Source organism: Phaseolus vulgaris, chromosome 5 (genome assembly GCF_000499845.2).
Source record: "Phaseolus vulgaris cultivar G19833 chromosome 5, P. vulgaris v2.0, whole genome shotgun sequence".
Classification (NCBI taxonomy): domain Eukaryota; kingdom Viridiplantae; phylum Streptophyta; class Magnoliopsida; order Fabales; family Fabaceae; genus Phaseolus; species Phaseolus vulgaris.
In genome coordinates this window covers 35,723,709-35,740,550 of record NC_023755.2, presented here as the reverse complement: position 1 = coordinate 35,740,550, position 16,842 = coordinate 35,723,709, and the positions used below count along the sequence as shown (strand labels likewise).

Here is a 16,842-nt window from a genome sequence, read left to right as displayed (position 1 = left end):
TATTTTGAAGAAACCTCCTTTAAAGTTCTTATAAGAAGAGGTAAATGGAGAAAAAATAAATTTTTGACTTGCTAATAAAAGATAACCAACTAGGTTGCTTGCCAGGCCGAGAACTATAATAGTATAGGAAAGCTCTCGGACTAGGAGACAATGAAAGAAATTTACATAAAATACTAAAAGTCTGCATATAAGCCCAACTATTGGGGTGAAGTTGAGTAGGGGCAACATTGAGAAAATGAATGATACCCATTTGAAATTCATCTAAATGAAACTTAACATGAAGGTCAATGAAAAGACATTCATAAAAATAGAAAAATTCACAACTCTCACCTTCACGGCCATGGCAAACATTGTCAATGTCTCGAGCGCGTCGAAAAGAAATAATTTCATTTGTTGCATTACGAGAATAAATAGAAATGTTGGAAAGAAAACTATGAAGGACTGAAGAATAGCAACCAAGAAAAGTATTCCCGGACTTTAGGGTTAACCCAATCATAGCCGAGACGAAGGCTTAGTTTCTCTTATGCTCTCTCGGCCATTTCTTCAACCTCAGCACCTATAGCTTCTTCACTCGAATCTTTCATACAAGAAATTGTAGCAGATGAAGAAGCCAAATCAATATCTTTATTAGTCTCAATCACTCTCCCAGTAGACCCATTACTTGCACTCGAAAACCCAGTAAATTCATCAGAAATGGAAACAGAGCTCGAAGAAGACATTGTACCTTACGAGAATATTCGACTAGCCTTTCGGAAGCAAGAATGCAAAGAGTAGTAGGGTAAATCATATGAAACCAAATATTTATAGCGTTCACAAAGCCCTTACATGCGAAACATCATAACATCACGATCGTTGAATTGGACTACATCCAACGATCAAGGGTTCATCACTTGTCACATCAATTGGCACATTCAAGAGAGGTACATGAAACGATGCAATCTATTCATACGAAAACACATTTAATACAAAATCAAAGCCATTTTCAACAAATATTTCTTATGACAGACATTAAATGCAACTTTTCACTTTTTAATAGGCATTGTGTCTTTTCAAATTCCTCATGCCTGGGGCCTAGTGTACTATCTAGATCGAAAGGTCAATCGAAAGGTTGAGTGAAAGGTAAAAAATAAATAAATAATATTAATAATGCGGCTATTTAAAATAATAAATAATATCATGCGCTTTGATGGAGAAGAACTAGTTTTGAGGTCTTTAAGTTTTTTTTTATTTGGTTACTTTTAATTACAATTTTAGGTTTTACTTGGATCAGGATGAGAGTAAAAATAGAAGGAAACAAAAGGAAAGAGAGGGAAAGATGAGATTGTTTGAACATAAAAAAAAAAAGTAGTGCATTTGAATAAAAAGTAATATAAAAGTTTGTAAATGATTTGATTAATTTGATAAAATAAAAAATTTATAAGAAAATATAGAAATAATTTTTAGAAACATAAATTAGAATTAAAATAAATTTTAAATTAAAAAAAAATAATTATAAAATATTAATAAAAATCATATTTAAAACAATAAATTATTATTTTTTAAATATCAAAATTTAAATTATTTTATTTTAATTATTCATTTTATTATAATATAAAAAATATATTAATAAAATATTAATAATTAATAAAAAAATTATCAACATTATATATATTATATATACGGTGGGTTATACTTTCAAATGTCAATTTTTTTTTTCACAAATTTTACCATATTTCATTTTTTATTGGTCATTCTCAGGTCTTCAGTTCAAGCACTTAAGTATGATAAGTTTGGTTAGATAAGTTATATTCAACTGGTATGTTCCTGATAACACATTACGAGGAGGTCAGTCTAGATGTTTGGTAGTCTATACAAAAAAAATAATTAAAGTAAAAATAACATAAGAAATAACTGAATTAATTAAAGCATATATCTATTAAATACAAATAAAAGTTGTTTGGAATGATGTGGCATAGCACCTGGAAATAAAGGTGGACGTTAACATAATGTTTTACTATGAAAATTATATTCTAGCGGTTGAAATTTTTGATGGTTTTTAAATTATTTTTATAAAATTATTATGATAAAAATGTATTTTTTGTTATAAAAATAAAATTACTTAAAAAAGTATCATTTCCCTATATCTATCACAAATGATGGAGAAGAACTAGTTTTGAGGCCTTCAATTAGTTTTTTTTATTTGGTTACTTTTAACTACAATTTTAGGTTTTACTTGGATAGGATAAGGATGAGAGTAAAAATAGAAGAAAACAAAAAGAAAGAGAGTGAAAGATGAAGTTGTTTGAATATAAAAAAAATTGTGGATTTGAATAAAAAAGTAACATAAAAGTTTCTAAATGATTTGATTAATGTGATAAAATAAGAAATTTATATGAAAATATAGAAATGATTTTTAGAAATATAAATTAGAATTAAAATAAATTTTAAATTAAGAAAAATAATTATAAAATATTAGTAAAAATCATATTTAAATAATAAAAAAAAATATCAAAATTTAAATTATTTTATTTTAATTATTCATTTTATTATAATATAAAAAGATATATTAATAAAATATTAATAATTAATAAACAAATTATCAACATTATATATATGGTGGGTTATACTTTCAAATGCCATTTTTTTTCACAAAATTTCCCCTATTTCATTTTTTATTGGCCAGATATGTTTAGGTCTTCAGTTCAAGCACTTAAATATAATAAGTTCGATTAGATAAGTTATACTCAGCTCGACCTGGGAAGGCATGGGCCCGATAACACATTATGAGGTCGAGATCGAGGTCGGTCTAGATATTTGGTAGTTTATACGAAAAAGATAATTAGAGAAAAAATAACAGAAGAAATAGTTGAATTAATTAAAGCATATATCTATTAAATACAAATAAAAGTTGTTAGGAATGATGTGGCATAATACCTGAAAATAAAGGTGTACATTAGCATAATGTTTTACTATGGAAATTATATTCTAGCGGTTGAAATTATATACCCGTTGTTGAAATTATATTTTTATTGTTGAAACCATATTCAGGTGGATGAAAGTTGTTGAAGGAATGTTTATAAAAGGGGTTTAAGACTCCAAGTAAAGGTAAGTTATTCTAAACCTGATATTGATACAAAATTATAGTTTGAATGCTCTCACTGACTTACTCCGACGAGTGTGATAAACAGGTGGAGTCTCCTTCGTCTCAAAGTTTTCTCAATTCGGTTCAACACCCAAGTAAGGACACTTCTGATAGGAGCTAACTTCTGAATCTGACTGAAATTAGCTGGTGAGAACACAATTAAAATTGATTATGTTTCAAGTTATAATCAATTATGATATATTTTTTTTTCACAAGTCTCTTGGTTATTGAAAAAAAAGGTTTAATTCATTAAAATTACCTTTTTTCTTTTGTTTTTGTATATTTTATTACCTTCTTTTTTAACTTTCCTCCCTGCTTCTAATCTTCCCCTTTGCGTGCCTCCATCGAAAAAACATAGTTAGCCTTTGTCAATTGGTTGGAAGCTTGCTTGAAGGGTACAATTCCCATCTCTAAACTAAATTTCACTAATTTCTGAAAAATATCAATAAATTAAAATAAGTTTACATTACATTACAAAAATATAAAATATAACTTATATACTTAAAATTATATTAATAACATAATTATAAAACCTTAGCAATTAAGTTTCAAATTTGTCAACTTTATATTTCTATAAAAGTTCTTACTTGAAAGACATTTTAAGGTAAGACCATTTAAATTTCTGAAAATATATAACCCTATATATCATGGCAATTTCTAAAAGTAAAAAATCTTAAAAAGTATAATTTGTGGATATTTTAGTAAAAAATGAAAAATGATATTAACTTACATAGATTTAAGGACTACATGATATAAGTAATTAAGTCTATAAATTGATTTATATTGAAAGCATTTGTTTAACCATATTTGTTAATCTGAAAACCTATTCTAACAATGTGTCTGGATTTTCAGCATAATTTGAAGGCAGTTAATGATATTTAACAAAAAAGTTGAAGAAGGATCACTGTAGGTGACACATATAATGTTTTAGGGAAAAAAGAAAAAAAAGTGGAACAGGAATAGGACTAGAATATGGAGTATGGACCAGATGGATGAATGGTGGCAGCAATGGCACATAGTATTAGGTGGATGACTCAAATTTTCTGAACACTTTTTGAACTTCAACGTAACAGTTATGCACTCTTCATATAACACCAATCTCTATATATAAGTTCACCGTTTCGCATACACACTCATTGTCGTCACGTTACCCACTCTCGAAGCAACATCGCCAGCCACCAGCCACTTTTTCTTGCATATAAAACTTCCCCTTCATGATTTCTCCGCAACCCAAAAAACCCTTATTCTGGTTCTTCCTCCTTTTCCTCGTGTTGTTGCAGAAGCGATTCCAGATGGGCGTGGTCGACCAAGACTCTTCTGATTCCCAATCCAATCGGATCCTGATCCGTGAGGTCTGGGCCTCCAACCTTCAATCAGAATTCCAGATTATTCGCGACGTAATCGACCATTACCCTTTTGTTTCCATGGATACGGAGTTCCCCGGCGTTATCTACCTACCCCAAGTGGTGGCTCCGACAGAACCCACCCGCTGCGCCCTTAAACCCTCCGAGCACTATCGCTTCCTCAAATCCAACGTCGATGTCCTCAACCTTATCCAGGTGGGTCTCACGCTTTCCGACGCAGACGGAAACCTCCCTCACATCGGGACCAGCAACAGCTTCATCTGGGAATTCAACTTCCGCGATTTCAACGTGGAGCGTGATTCCCACGCTCCTGACTCCATCGATCTACTCCGCCGTCAAGGGATTGACTTCCGGCGGCACGCAGCGGAGGGCATCGACTCCTGCCTTTTTGCGGAGCTGATGATGTCATCGGGATTGGTGTGTAACGAGGCGGTGAGTTGGGTGACGTTTCACAGCGCATATGATTTCGGGTATTTGGTTAAGATTCTGACCCGACGGAGCCTGCCCCATGGGTTAAAGGATTTCTTGAAGATTTTGAAGGTGTTTTTTGGAGAAAATGTATATGACATGAAACACATGATGCGGTTCTGTGACACCCTTTATGGCGGTTTGGACCGGCTTGCACTAACCCTCAACGTGGACCGGGCTGTTGGGAAGTGCCACCAGGCCGGGTCTGATAGCCTGCTGACGTGGCATGTGTTTAAGAGAATGAAGGATATTTATTTCGCGGAGGATGGGCCCCAGAGATATGCGGGTGTTTTATTTGGATTGGAGCTTGCATTTTCTTCAAGTTGAGAAACTCAAAATGAAAAAAAAACAACAATATATATATAAATAAATATTTTATTCTTTATTTTATTTGTTGGTAAATTAATTATATATTCAGAAACTGCCAAACTCAACGATCTTCTCTTACATTGGGGCGATGAAAAGTTTGGAATTTGAAACTTGTGCGTTCTCTTGGAACTTGAAACCAGGACCAAGTTAGCCTTCCACTTTAGTTTTTTTTTTTTCTAATAATTTAGGATAATTCACTTCAGTTTTTTAAGGTTTTATTTAGTTAATAATTTAATTTTTATTTATTAATTACTGTACATATATGATAAAGAATAAATAATAAAAGTTACAACTCTCTGAATAATTTCTGTTTGTATTTATTCTTGAAAAATTGGTCTGTGACTCATTTTTTTGTATTTGTGTCATAGAAAAGTTTGTAGATGTCTAAAGTGAGAAACAATTTTTGTGAAAAAATATCTCATTTTCTGAGTTCAACTTATCGGTTGGTTTTGGTACTATTCTTTTACTGTAGTTTTATTTTGATATATTATTATTTTTAATATATTTTAAAATATTAAAAATTAATATATTTTGAAAGTACTCCAAAAGCAAATCCAAATTCTTATTTTCTCTTTACCACTGGATTTTTTATTTCTGTAGAAAGCAAAAACATTTGTATTTGACCATTGACCGTCATATATTTGTTTGAAACTTATGACAATAAAGTGATTTATCAGTATAACTATCACACTTCAAATACACACGTATAATTATCACACAGAGCAATATTTGTATTTGAACCACCATAACTATGAATTTAAAATTAAAAATATAGTTTATTGTTACGGTGAACATATCATAAAATATAAACTAATTTTATAAATTAATTAGTTGTTATAGTTATAAATTAGAAAATATTTTAAAAATTTTAAAAATAATTTTTAAATTAGTTTTTATTATTATTAAATAGTTTTTAAATAATATTTAATTAGCTGTCAAAATTTTAATTACTAATAATTCAAATTCTAAATTTGATAGTAGAAAAACTTGTTACTAATTAGATATTAATTTAAAATTATTTAATAATAATAAAAACTAATTTTAAAAAAAAATATTTAGTTACTATAATAATTAATTATTATTATTAAAATTTAGTAGGGTTTAATATTTGAAAGTAGTGATTAAAATTTGAAACTGTAATTAACATTTTAAAGCAGAGTTGGATATTTTTACCAGGACTAAAATTCTTTATTTAGGATTTTTTTTTAAACTTGGGATTCAAATGCTAAAATAGGTTTTAATATTTTTAACTAGGAATTATAATTTTATTTTTTTTAACATCTTAAATTAGTTGGGGATTAAAATTTTAAAGTAAGATTCACATGTTTCAAAATGGGAATGAATTTGAAATTATTTTTTAATATTTTAAGCTAGAGAATCAATTTTAAATTATGTTCTAATATTTTAAACTAGGACTAAAAATTTAAAATAGAGTTAAATATTTTGAATTATGAATTAAAATTTTCAAGTTGAGTTTTAATATTTAAACTAGGTAATAAAAATTTAAAATATTTTAAACTAGGGATTAATAAATTAAAATAGTATATAATACTTTTAATTGGGTTTAATATTTTAAACTAGGTGATAAATTTGAATTTATTTTTTAAATTAGGGAATGAAATTTTAAATTATGTTTTAATAATTAAAATTACGGATTATAAAATTAAAATAATGTTTAATATTTAGCACTGAAGATTAAAATTAAATAAGGTATGATAATGGAATCCAAGTTTGGAAATTTCGAAATTATTGTAGTCTTTCCTGATTCAATATGTAATTTTAAATTATAGTTTAAAATATGTATTTTTAATATGTGATTAACATGTTGTATTATATTCTTAAATTTGTTGACTACATTTTAACTTAATTTTAAACTCTTTGTTTGTCTACAAGAAAGTTGTTATTTTAGCAGGACAGATGAAAATCAATAAGTGTGGAAATAGAAAATAGAAGATATAAATAATAGTATTATAGGTTTGACAATTAATTACACATGTTTAGGGAGTTAGAAATGTGTAGCTATGTAATAACTGTTATGGTGTTGTGTCTTATTGTTCATGGATAACATATGTTAAGTTTGTTATTTAGTAGCAAGAATATTAATGTTACTAATCTTGGTCCTAAAAATAACAACCGGTGTCAGTTGGTGTCACATTCTGTTTATACAAAAATTGTCGCTATATTATTGGTATGAGACTTGACATATTCATTTATTCATTTCAAAGCAATTAATTTAGTGAAGGATGCATATAGATTCACAATAGAAGAATAAGTGGTTAAATTTTTGAATATATTATAAAAAATTGAACCTTTCTTTTTTCTTCTATTTAATTTGGAAGACTATTAATCATATTTTTACAATGTTTTGAATATTATCATTGTATTGTAGAGGAAAAATTATTTGTTCATCAACGGGAAGGAATGTCCAACCACAAATAATGAATAATAACATATTTTACCCATATTTCATGGTAATATTTCACACTGTTTGGAAGACATAAATAATATTTTATTATTTTCTTGTTATAAGTTTATTTAATTGTGACTTTAAAGATTAGTTGGAGGATCATCAATTAAATTAAAATTATGTTTAAGTTAAAGAATAGGGATTTGATGTACTTTTGTAATAGAATATATTATTCATTACAAAAGGCTGAAATAGAGTTAAAGTAATACTATTTAAAGTAAACAAATAGTATGGAACAATCTTTTATTAATCAAATCATAGAAGCACAACTTCTTCCTAATAGGAAAGGTTTGATTGTTGAACAATATGATCTTAATCGGATATTATCATCTATTTGAAAATGATTATTATTTAAATCTGTTGAGATTCCTAAAATTAACAAATATAATTGTTGTTATTTAAATCTGTTATGATTATCATCATTTAAATCTGTTGAGATTTTATCCTGAAAATAATAATTATAGTGGTTGTTATTTAAATCTGTTATGATAATCATCATTTAATCGGTTGAGATTTTATCCTGAAAATAACAAATATAATTGTTGTTATTTAAATATGTTATCATCATTTAAATATGTTAAGATTCTATCCTGAAAACACAAAACATAATTTTATTTATTTAAATTTGGTATGATTACCATATTTTAAATTTGTTTGAGATTTTATCATGAACATAACAAACATAGTTGTTGTTATTATCCTGAAAATAAAAGACATAATTGTTGTTATTTGTCGGAATTATTATCATCGCAACACAATTGTTGTTATTTTAATTTGTTATGATTTAAATCTGTTGAGAGTTTATCTTGAAAATAAAAAATATAATTGTTGTTATTTAAATCAATTATAGTTATCATCATTCAAAGTTGTTGCGATTTTATCCTAAAAATAAAAAATATAATTGTTGTTATTTAAATATGTATGATTATCATCATTCAAATTTGTTGAGACTTTATCCTGAAAATAACAAACATAATTATTGTTATGATTATCATCATTTAAATTTGTTGAGGTTTTATTTTATCCTGAAAACAACAAACATATTGTTGTTATTTAAATATATTATGATTATCATCATTTAAATCTGTTGAAAGATTATTCTTGTCAAAATAGACGAATTGGAGGAGATCAGACAAAACCCTATAAATAGAGCATGAATCCCAAAAATAAGATAAGTATTATTCTGTGCAATACATACTTCAGTGAAATATTTTATGCTCTTACCCACTTGATTGACGTGGGATTTAAGGAGGGTTCTAAACTGATAAGGTTTTCAGGAGGTACTTAACAATTATATATTATATTCTTGCTTATTTATACGGTTAAACAAGAATCATACCGACTGCATTATCGCCTCGCGCGACCAGAATTAATTATTATCGCCCGGCTCCATACCTCTATTCTTGGCCCCAGATTCTTGTCAGTCTTCTAAGGGAACCTCAGCTTTTCCACGACCCTTGGCACGCTCAGCAATTCCTTGTAAGATACTTGGAACTTGAGTCGAAATGCCAAGTCCTCCCTGGTCTTAGACTTGGACTCGCTTCTCCTAGTTGGGTATGGCGCGCGCCTGAGTCTGTTCTCTTCTCGGCTGAGGTTTCGTTGACCCTCAGAGGTCGGGATCGACTACCCTCCTTAGGCTTGGTCTGCCCTGAATACAAGTTGATGTGCTTCGTGGATACAGCCTCCTCCGCGTTGATATGGGCGACAACCCGTATTTCGGAGAATGTCTCTGCCGGATTCTTGATCAATAAGTCGCTAAATGGTCCTATCATGATTCCTTGTTCGAAGGCGTTGACCATCACAACCTCGTCATGGTTCTGGAGCTTCACTGTAAGTGCCCAGGATCTATTTAAGTAGTTTTTCATAGACTCCCCTTCCCTCTGTCTCACGTTGAAGAGGTCATATAAAATTGGAGGTTTGACCTGGTTAATAGAGAATTGTTCCGTGAACAGCTCGGAAAATTGGTCGAAAGAGGTGATGTGGCCATCAGGAAGCCCACTAAACCACTGCAGGGTTGTACTTGTGAATGTACCCATGAACATCTTACACTGGATAGCATCTATTCCTCCATAAATAATCATATGGGCATTGAACATCATGAGATGATTTTTAGGGTCTTCTACCCCGTGAAAACGATCTTGGGCGTGATGTAGTATGGTGGCATAAACTCATCCATGATCGCCCGCGAGAATGTCTTGGGACGAGCTCTTAGGGGCGCATTCAAACCTCGCTCCCTTGTGGAGCATTGATCATGTTGTTGTAGACTCTTGTGCAAGTCCTGGTTGATCTTGCACAATTCCTCACTGTTTGCTCGCGAAACATCTATCTCCACCATCAATTGATCTTGCCTAAGCACTTGCTCAGCTCAAGCTTCTGCAATGAGCTTCTTCTGCTCGGCTTTAGCTTCTGCCATTAGCTTCTCTTGCTCGGTTTTAGCTTCTTGTTGGATCCGCTCCTCCTGCTCTCACCTATACTGCTCGTTGACTTCCTGGAGAGCTCTTAAGGTGTCCATGAGTTGTTGTAAGGTGGGGACCTCACCTCCTTCAGATCCCACATGTCCTTGCCTAGTGTTCCTCATGTCGTTGGAAAGCTTTGAACACGAATGTGGGTGGAATCAGATTTTATTGGGTCCCACAGTGGGCGCCAAATGTTCTCGTCGGTTGACTTGAGTGGAAAGCTCCGCTCCTAACCTGTCTCCTCTAGCTTATGTTTTGCGTCTTCTCATTGCACTGGAACGTGGCTTTGTTGGGACAGAGGGGGCTCTACCTGTTGATCACACTCTGACGATCAAGTCAGTGAGAGCTTACGAAAATAAGATAAGTATTCAGTTTCAGTCTAGTATTCAAAAACAGCGTACCTTTACCAAGGGGCTCAAGCCCCTTTTATAATTACTCTCATAACAACTTTCTCTCATGAGCTCTACTGAAAGAATAAAATAATAACAGAAAAATCACCTGCCAACAGGACACCACTTCAGGTGCTAACAACAGGAAAATATTTTGTTTTACGTGGGCACCCTTACTTATGGTGCTTCTCTTATTTAACAACTTTATCTTTTCAACCAACAACTATATGCATGTATTTACGTATCTTAACAACCACGCACACTTATCTGTTAGGTTAAAAAACATATTATGCTAATAACCTTATTTTAATAATATATAACAAAAATTATTTTAATTAGTCTCTAACGGGCTTACCAACATAACTGGGCCAAACTCGTGATCCACCCCTTGGACCAAACAACCGAGTTGACTTACTCACGCCCGTGCACCGAGCATCCGAGGACTCTGTCCAGTACAAAAACTAATAACACATACTCGCTACCGACAATCATATCCATTAATTATAAGAACAAGTAATCAACCTTTGGGTGATTCACAAATGTCTTATAATAATGAATTTCAATTTACCCATAAATAAATAATTTAGCATTCATTCTATAGGTAATTAAAATAAAATTCATCGGTAATTTATAATTAAATAAAACATAAAGATTTGATCATTTTGGTGATTAACAAATCTATCATACAAATAATTCCATAAATAATATCATTAATTGAAATAAAATCCATCCGTAATTTGAAACTAAATAAAACATAAAGATTTGATCACTTTGGTGATTACAAATCTATCATATAAATATATCCATAAATAATATCATTAATTGAAATAAAATTCATCAGTAATTTGGAATTAAATAAAACATAAAGATTTGATCACTTTGGTGATTACAAATCTATCATACAGATAATTACAAAAATAATATCATTAATTGAAATAAAATTCATTAGTAATTTGAAATTAAATAAAACATAAAAATTTGATCATTTTGGTGATTACAAATCTATAATACAATAATTTTAGAAATAATATCATTCATATATATATATATATATATATTTATGCCCTTACTTTTATTTACTATAATCGTTTCATCTTCCATTTAAAATAAAAATAAGAATTCACGATTTATGATGCAGCGGAAGACTTGAGATTTTTCATTATTTTAATTTAAAATCAATTAACAGAAATAAAGGGATAAATTAAACCTTACAATTGCAACAGAACACTTGAGATTTCATTACTTTAATTTGAAATCAATTCGTAATGCAACATAAATAAAAGGATAAATTAAACTATCAAAATTATCCTCAAATGATATTATTTTCTTCAAAATATTCATAATTTTAAAATTAGGGTTCATAAAATTGGGAAAAACATAGGAGAATCAAAAGTAAAATCTGATATTTTTCCCACATGTAAAATCAAAAGTGTACAATAATAAACAATAATGCACGTCATCTTCTTAAGGATCTTACAAACTATGATTCTCACACATCATATTAATTACAATAGGGATAGACACTGACCTTGATCCAGAGTTCCTATGTGAACAATTTCTTAATCTCTTTTTCTCAATCTATCTTTTGACAATTTTGTTCTTGTCACACCCTTTATTGTTGACCAACACTGAGACAACTTTCTTTACAGAGATACAAAACCCTATTTCTATTTTTTTCAATCTTCAGATTCAGTTTTTATTAACTAATATATATATAATTTCTCACATGTGACTTTTATTTTATTAAATTATATTCAGACTTAAATCCCACATTTATTTCATGTCAGTCATTATAAAATTAATTTACATCTCTTCTTTACCTGTGAATGAATCGTACATCTACAGAATAAACATACCATAAATCTTTGCTAGAAATCTATGTGGAGATTTAAGTGACCCACAAATCATTTGGTAAAGAAAAATGGAGTAGCAAAAATTTGGTGAGGAATAGGAGCATTGTACGAGTGGCAACGATTAAAGTTATATATATATATATATATATATATATATATATATATATATATTGGATTCTGCCATTCCAGTGTTCGTCACAAATACAGGCTGAAACTACGGGCTCATTATGCATTAATGTTCTACATTCCTTTTTTATTTTATTTTATTTATCTCTTTTAAAATTCAAGTAAAGAATATTACCAAGCGGTCCATTTTAAATAGAGGTAGCAAAATGATATGTCATTGGTCATGATTAACTAACAACCTAAACCTGTTCATTAAAGAATGAGTTTATGGGTGAGTTCATTTTTTCTAAATTGAAAATGTCAATCCATCCAATATTTTTATTAATGTAGCACTAGATTATTTTACAATTTTTTTACAAAAAAAAAATAGTACAAATAAAGTGGAATAGAAAAAAATAACTATAATCGAAGGGAAAAAAAAACTTTCTTTAAAACAACTTTACATAAGAGTTTTAATTTGTGGAAGCCCTATAACCTCCTTATATTTTTCCCACATCTAATATTATAATATATGTATAGTGGTTTAAAATACATCTCTATTCATAGGAAAAATAATATTTACAACAAAGTAATAAAAACAAAATATATATATTTCATCTCCTCACTGGGAGCTCTCTCACCTACAACTTCAATTGCTCCAATGAAAAATACACGATCATCAAAAATAAAGAAAACAAAACACAACACAACAAACAATAGGGTAAGCTAGTGTTCCGGCCGGTTGACCGGGATCGTCTTTGCGCGTGGTTTGTCCTTGCGAGCTAGGGCACCTTCGTTTGCTCCGTCAAAGACACTTGAAAAGATAAGTGAACAAAGGGGCGCCCTCGCGGCCGTTTGCACTCCGACGATCAAGTCAGCTAGCGAGAAACATCAAAAAACTGCACTGAATGACTGAAACTGTGTAACTAGAACTATGTTGCCCTAATTGCCTTGTGCTCACTGTGAGTGTGCCGCGAAAACAACTAGGGTTTTCTCTCTATGTGTATTAGGTTAAAACTCGGGTCCCTCTTCAAATGCCTCAAGGTCCCTTTTTATACACCTCTAATCTTTAAAGCGCGTTAAAGCGCATTGAAGGCGTATCAAAACATTCCTTGGAACATTCGAATCTTAACTGAATTAACGCGTACCTTGGCAAACTTTCCCTGAAACTCTTAATGAGCACGTGGGTATTGCCACGTACCCTTTTGACTTGATCGTTTATTCTGTGCAGAGGGTCCTACTAGCTATATAATTTCAATAAGCAACAAACATAAAGTCATCAACTCTCATACATTTTCTCAAAAGTCAACAAGTGTCTATCATAATTCATCATTCACATTACTCATGTCAAACTTCTACTGACCAACATACTCAAATATTTGACTCTAATTTTGAAAGACTCGTGCATTAAACTTGTATATCTACACATGTCATACTATCTCACTGTGAAACCACACAATTATGTGCATGATAATCTCAATATCATATCTCCTAATATGACAGGGCTAACTCTTATAACAAGTCAAGTTAATTATCTTTCAAACAACTTACACATTCATATGAACCGCTTTCGACCCTCACCACCTGAATAACCTCATCTATATGATTCCATTGTATCATTAGAGTCAGGATACTTCCTTCTAGACGAATCCCTATTCAATGCACAACCTAACCATCTTAGATATTTTCTTTCTTGAAAATACTATGTCTTGATTAATATTCATATTTCACATCTCACAGTATTCAAAAATCACACAATTAAATCATACTAAAGCTTAGAATTTCAAAACACACAAAATTTCATCCAAGAATCACATAAATATCTAATTAAAGGATTTTTTAAATAAATATACATAAAATAAATTTTACATAAATTATAATTAAAAACTATAAAACAGAATTAAACCAACCTTTTAAAGCAAAAAAAAATGAGTTTTTTTTAATGGCTTGATGAGAATGTGTCTCACTTAAGCGAAAATCCTCTTGCTTGAGCGAAATTGAACCCAAGAGTACCCGAAAATTTACCTCAAGTGAAAATGGGTCTCACTTAGGCGAGATATGCAAAAAAATCTGCCAATTTTGCCAAAAATACATGATCTTGATCCAATTTCATCATATATACACAACCCAATTTAACAATTCAAACCACATATATCTTATTCAACATGGTAGGAGTACTCTCATCAAATAACTCTATCAATATATCATCATTATATCCAACCAAAACCATTCAGAGTCAAACAAGAACAAATTCAATAACTCATTCACTTCAAGATTAACTTACACTATATTAACTATACCAGTCAACTAATTTTTCAGATTCAAACAAAACATCTACCATAAATCATATCCATATCAAAATCAACATATTCACATTTGATTTCAAACAATACTCTACATTATCTGTTACCTGGGTTTGAGCAGGTGCTCATTAAGAGTTCCAAACCTACCAAACGTTCAAGGGTAGCTTAACCTGCACCATCGAGTCCAGATGAAAAATCTAACTACATCACTAGAATCCTGAGCTAATAGGAACTAATCCTAAAGCTAGAAACCTCACATGCAACAACATCTACCAAGACAAGCTTAACATTTCAAAAACTGACTCAAAGGAAAAAGGAGCAAAATTGAACTTACTGTATCTAAAACTCTGATCGAACAGACTTGTAGAGTTTGCTGCCAGGAGTCCAATGGTCGTTCAATCTGATGAGCGAGGAGATTAGAATCTTGGAGAGAAGACCGAGAAAATGAAAAATGAGTTTTTAGAGAAATAGTGGTTATTTTTAAATAAAACCTGAATAACTAAATTTTCTATTATATACTCTTTTCACTTTAACAATAAAATATTCAGATGTCATTTTAATTATACCACTTTTATACTAAGACTATTTTTTCTCTATCCTTACATGCATCATTCAAAGTATTCTCATAATTATAATTGTTTAAAGTGTTCGTCTAGCATATATATATATATAATATTATTTCAGTTTTGTTTCGTAAAGTTATCTATGTACCTAAATTATATAACTTTCCATTAAAAAAACTGAATAACTATGATAAAACTAACCAATCTAATTCTTTTTAATTCGACTTATCACCAAATCATATATAATAAAGCCAATTTTGGTTGGCTAAACCTTTTTTTATCCGTGCATCTAGAAGTGGATTGAGATTAAAATAGTAAAGTAAAAATACAAAGAAAAATATTTAATTTTTTATTTTTGTAAATTAATTTAAATATAAAATTTAATTAAAATATCTATAAAAAAATTAATTTAGTGTAAAAATTTATACGTTCATATATATATATATATATGAGTTTTTTACAAAAGTTAAAAACTTTAAATTTAAAATTGCCTCACCCTAATTTGGTATAATATTTAATAACAAGAAAACTACATACTTCTGGATCAAAATTTGAGATCTCTTTACAGTATTTTCTGGAATTACAGGGTATATTGAACAAACTGTAGCATTTATCAATAAATGCATCAAATGAACCGTGGCATCACAGAGATGAATAAGAGCAATACACTATAAACTGAAAATGCATCAAATTTTGTTATTGAAAGAAGCACCGTTGCCGTCAGCGTCGATATTCTTCTTGGGGAAGATTTCTTGACAAATCTCCATGAATGCTCGAACTATAACTTGGTGATGACAGGCAGCGTTCAACTGGAGGAAGCACTCGAGAAGGTCTTGAAGATCGGTTTTGGTGTAGATTTGTCTCTCGAAGATCATTTGGAGTATGGAGTCTCGAAAATCCTTGTGCGGGTCGTTTGAGTCCTTCTCAACGGCCACACTGTGAATGAGTTTTGAATTTGGTTTTGGCATGATGTTGTTGTTGCTGTTAGGGTTTTGATGGTTTGTGTGGAGTTGGGAGAAGGGTTGGTTCTCGCCGGAAATGGTAGGGTTTGTGTTTTGGTAGACTGATATCTTGAGTTTTGGGGAGGGTTGGAGTACATCATAGGATTTAGGGTTGCTGCATCCACAACATCCATTTGTGTTGAATAGGCCTCTCATAAACCTTTTTCTCTTCTTGGAAGACATTGTGATTTTGTTATGAATAGAGTGAGAAAGTAATCACTAATTGTTGTTTTCTATGTTAATCTTAACAAGATTTAGGTTGTTAATATTGTAAATCTTCTCTATTATTTATTTATTTATTATTATTATTATTATTATTATTATTATTATTATTAAATTAATGAAATTTAACGTAAAGATGCAGATAAAGATAGTTTCCAATA

General features: G+C 30.3%; 3 protein-coding genes across 3 annotated transcripts; 1 reads left to right on the top strand and 2 right to left on the bottom strand.

The window, feature by feature from the left end:
* The first annotated feature begins 3,971 nt into the window (after positions 1-3,971).
* LOC137835609 (probable CCR4-associated factor 1 homolog 11) lies at positions 3,972-5,338 on the top strand. The gene has a single exon (XM_068644198.1). It carries the CDS (start codon positions 4,336-4,338, stop codon positions 5,278-5,280), a length of 945 nt encoding a protein of 314 aa, XP_068500299.1. The 5' UTR covers positions 3,972-4,335; the 3' UTR covers positions 5,281-5,338.
* Positions 5,339-9,255: 3,917 nt separating this feature from the next.
* On the bottom strand, positions 9,256-9,870 carry LOC137834393 (uncharacterized). The gene has a single exon (XM_068642450.1). It carries the CDS (start codon positions 9,868-9,870, stop codon positions 9,256-9,258), a length of 615 nt encoding a protein of 204 aa, XP_068498551.1.
* Positions 9,871-16,144: 6,274 nt separating this feature from the next.
* Positions 16,145-16,642, bottom strand: LOC137834392 (transcription repressor OFP6-like). Its single transcript, XM_068642449.1, has one exon. The coding sequence runs from the start codon at positions 16,640-16,642 to the stop codon at positions 16,145-16,147; it is 498 nt and encodes a 165-aa protein (XP_068498550.1).
* Positions 16,643-16,842: the final 200 nt, after the last annotated feature.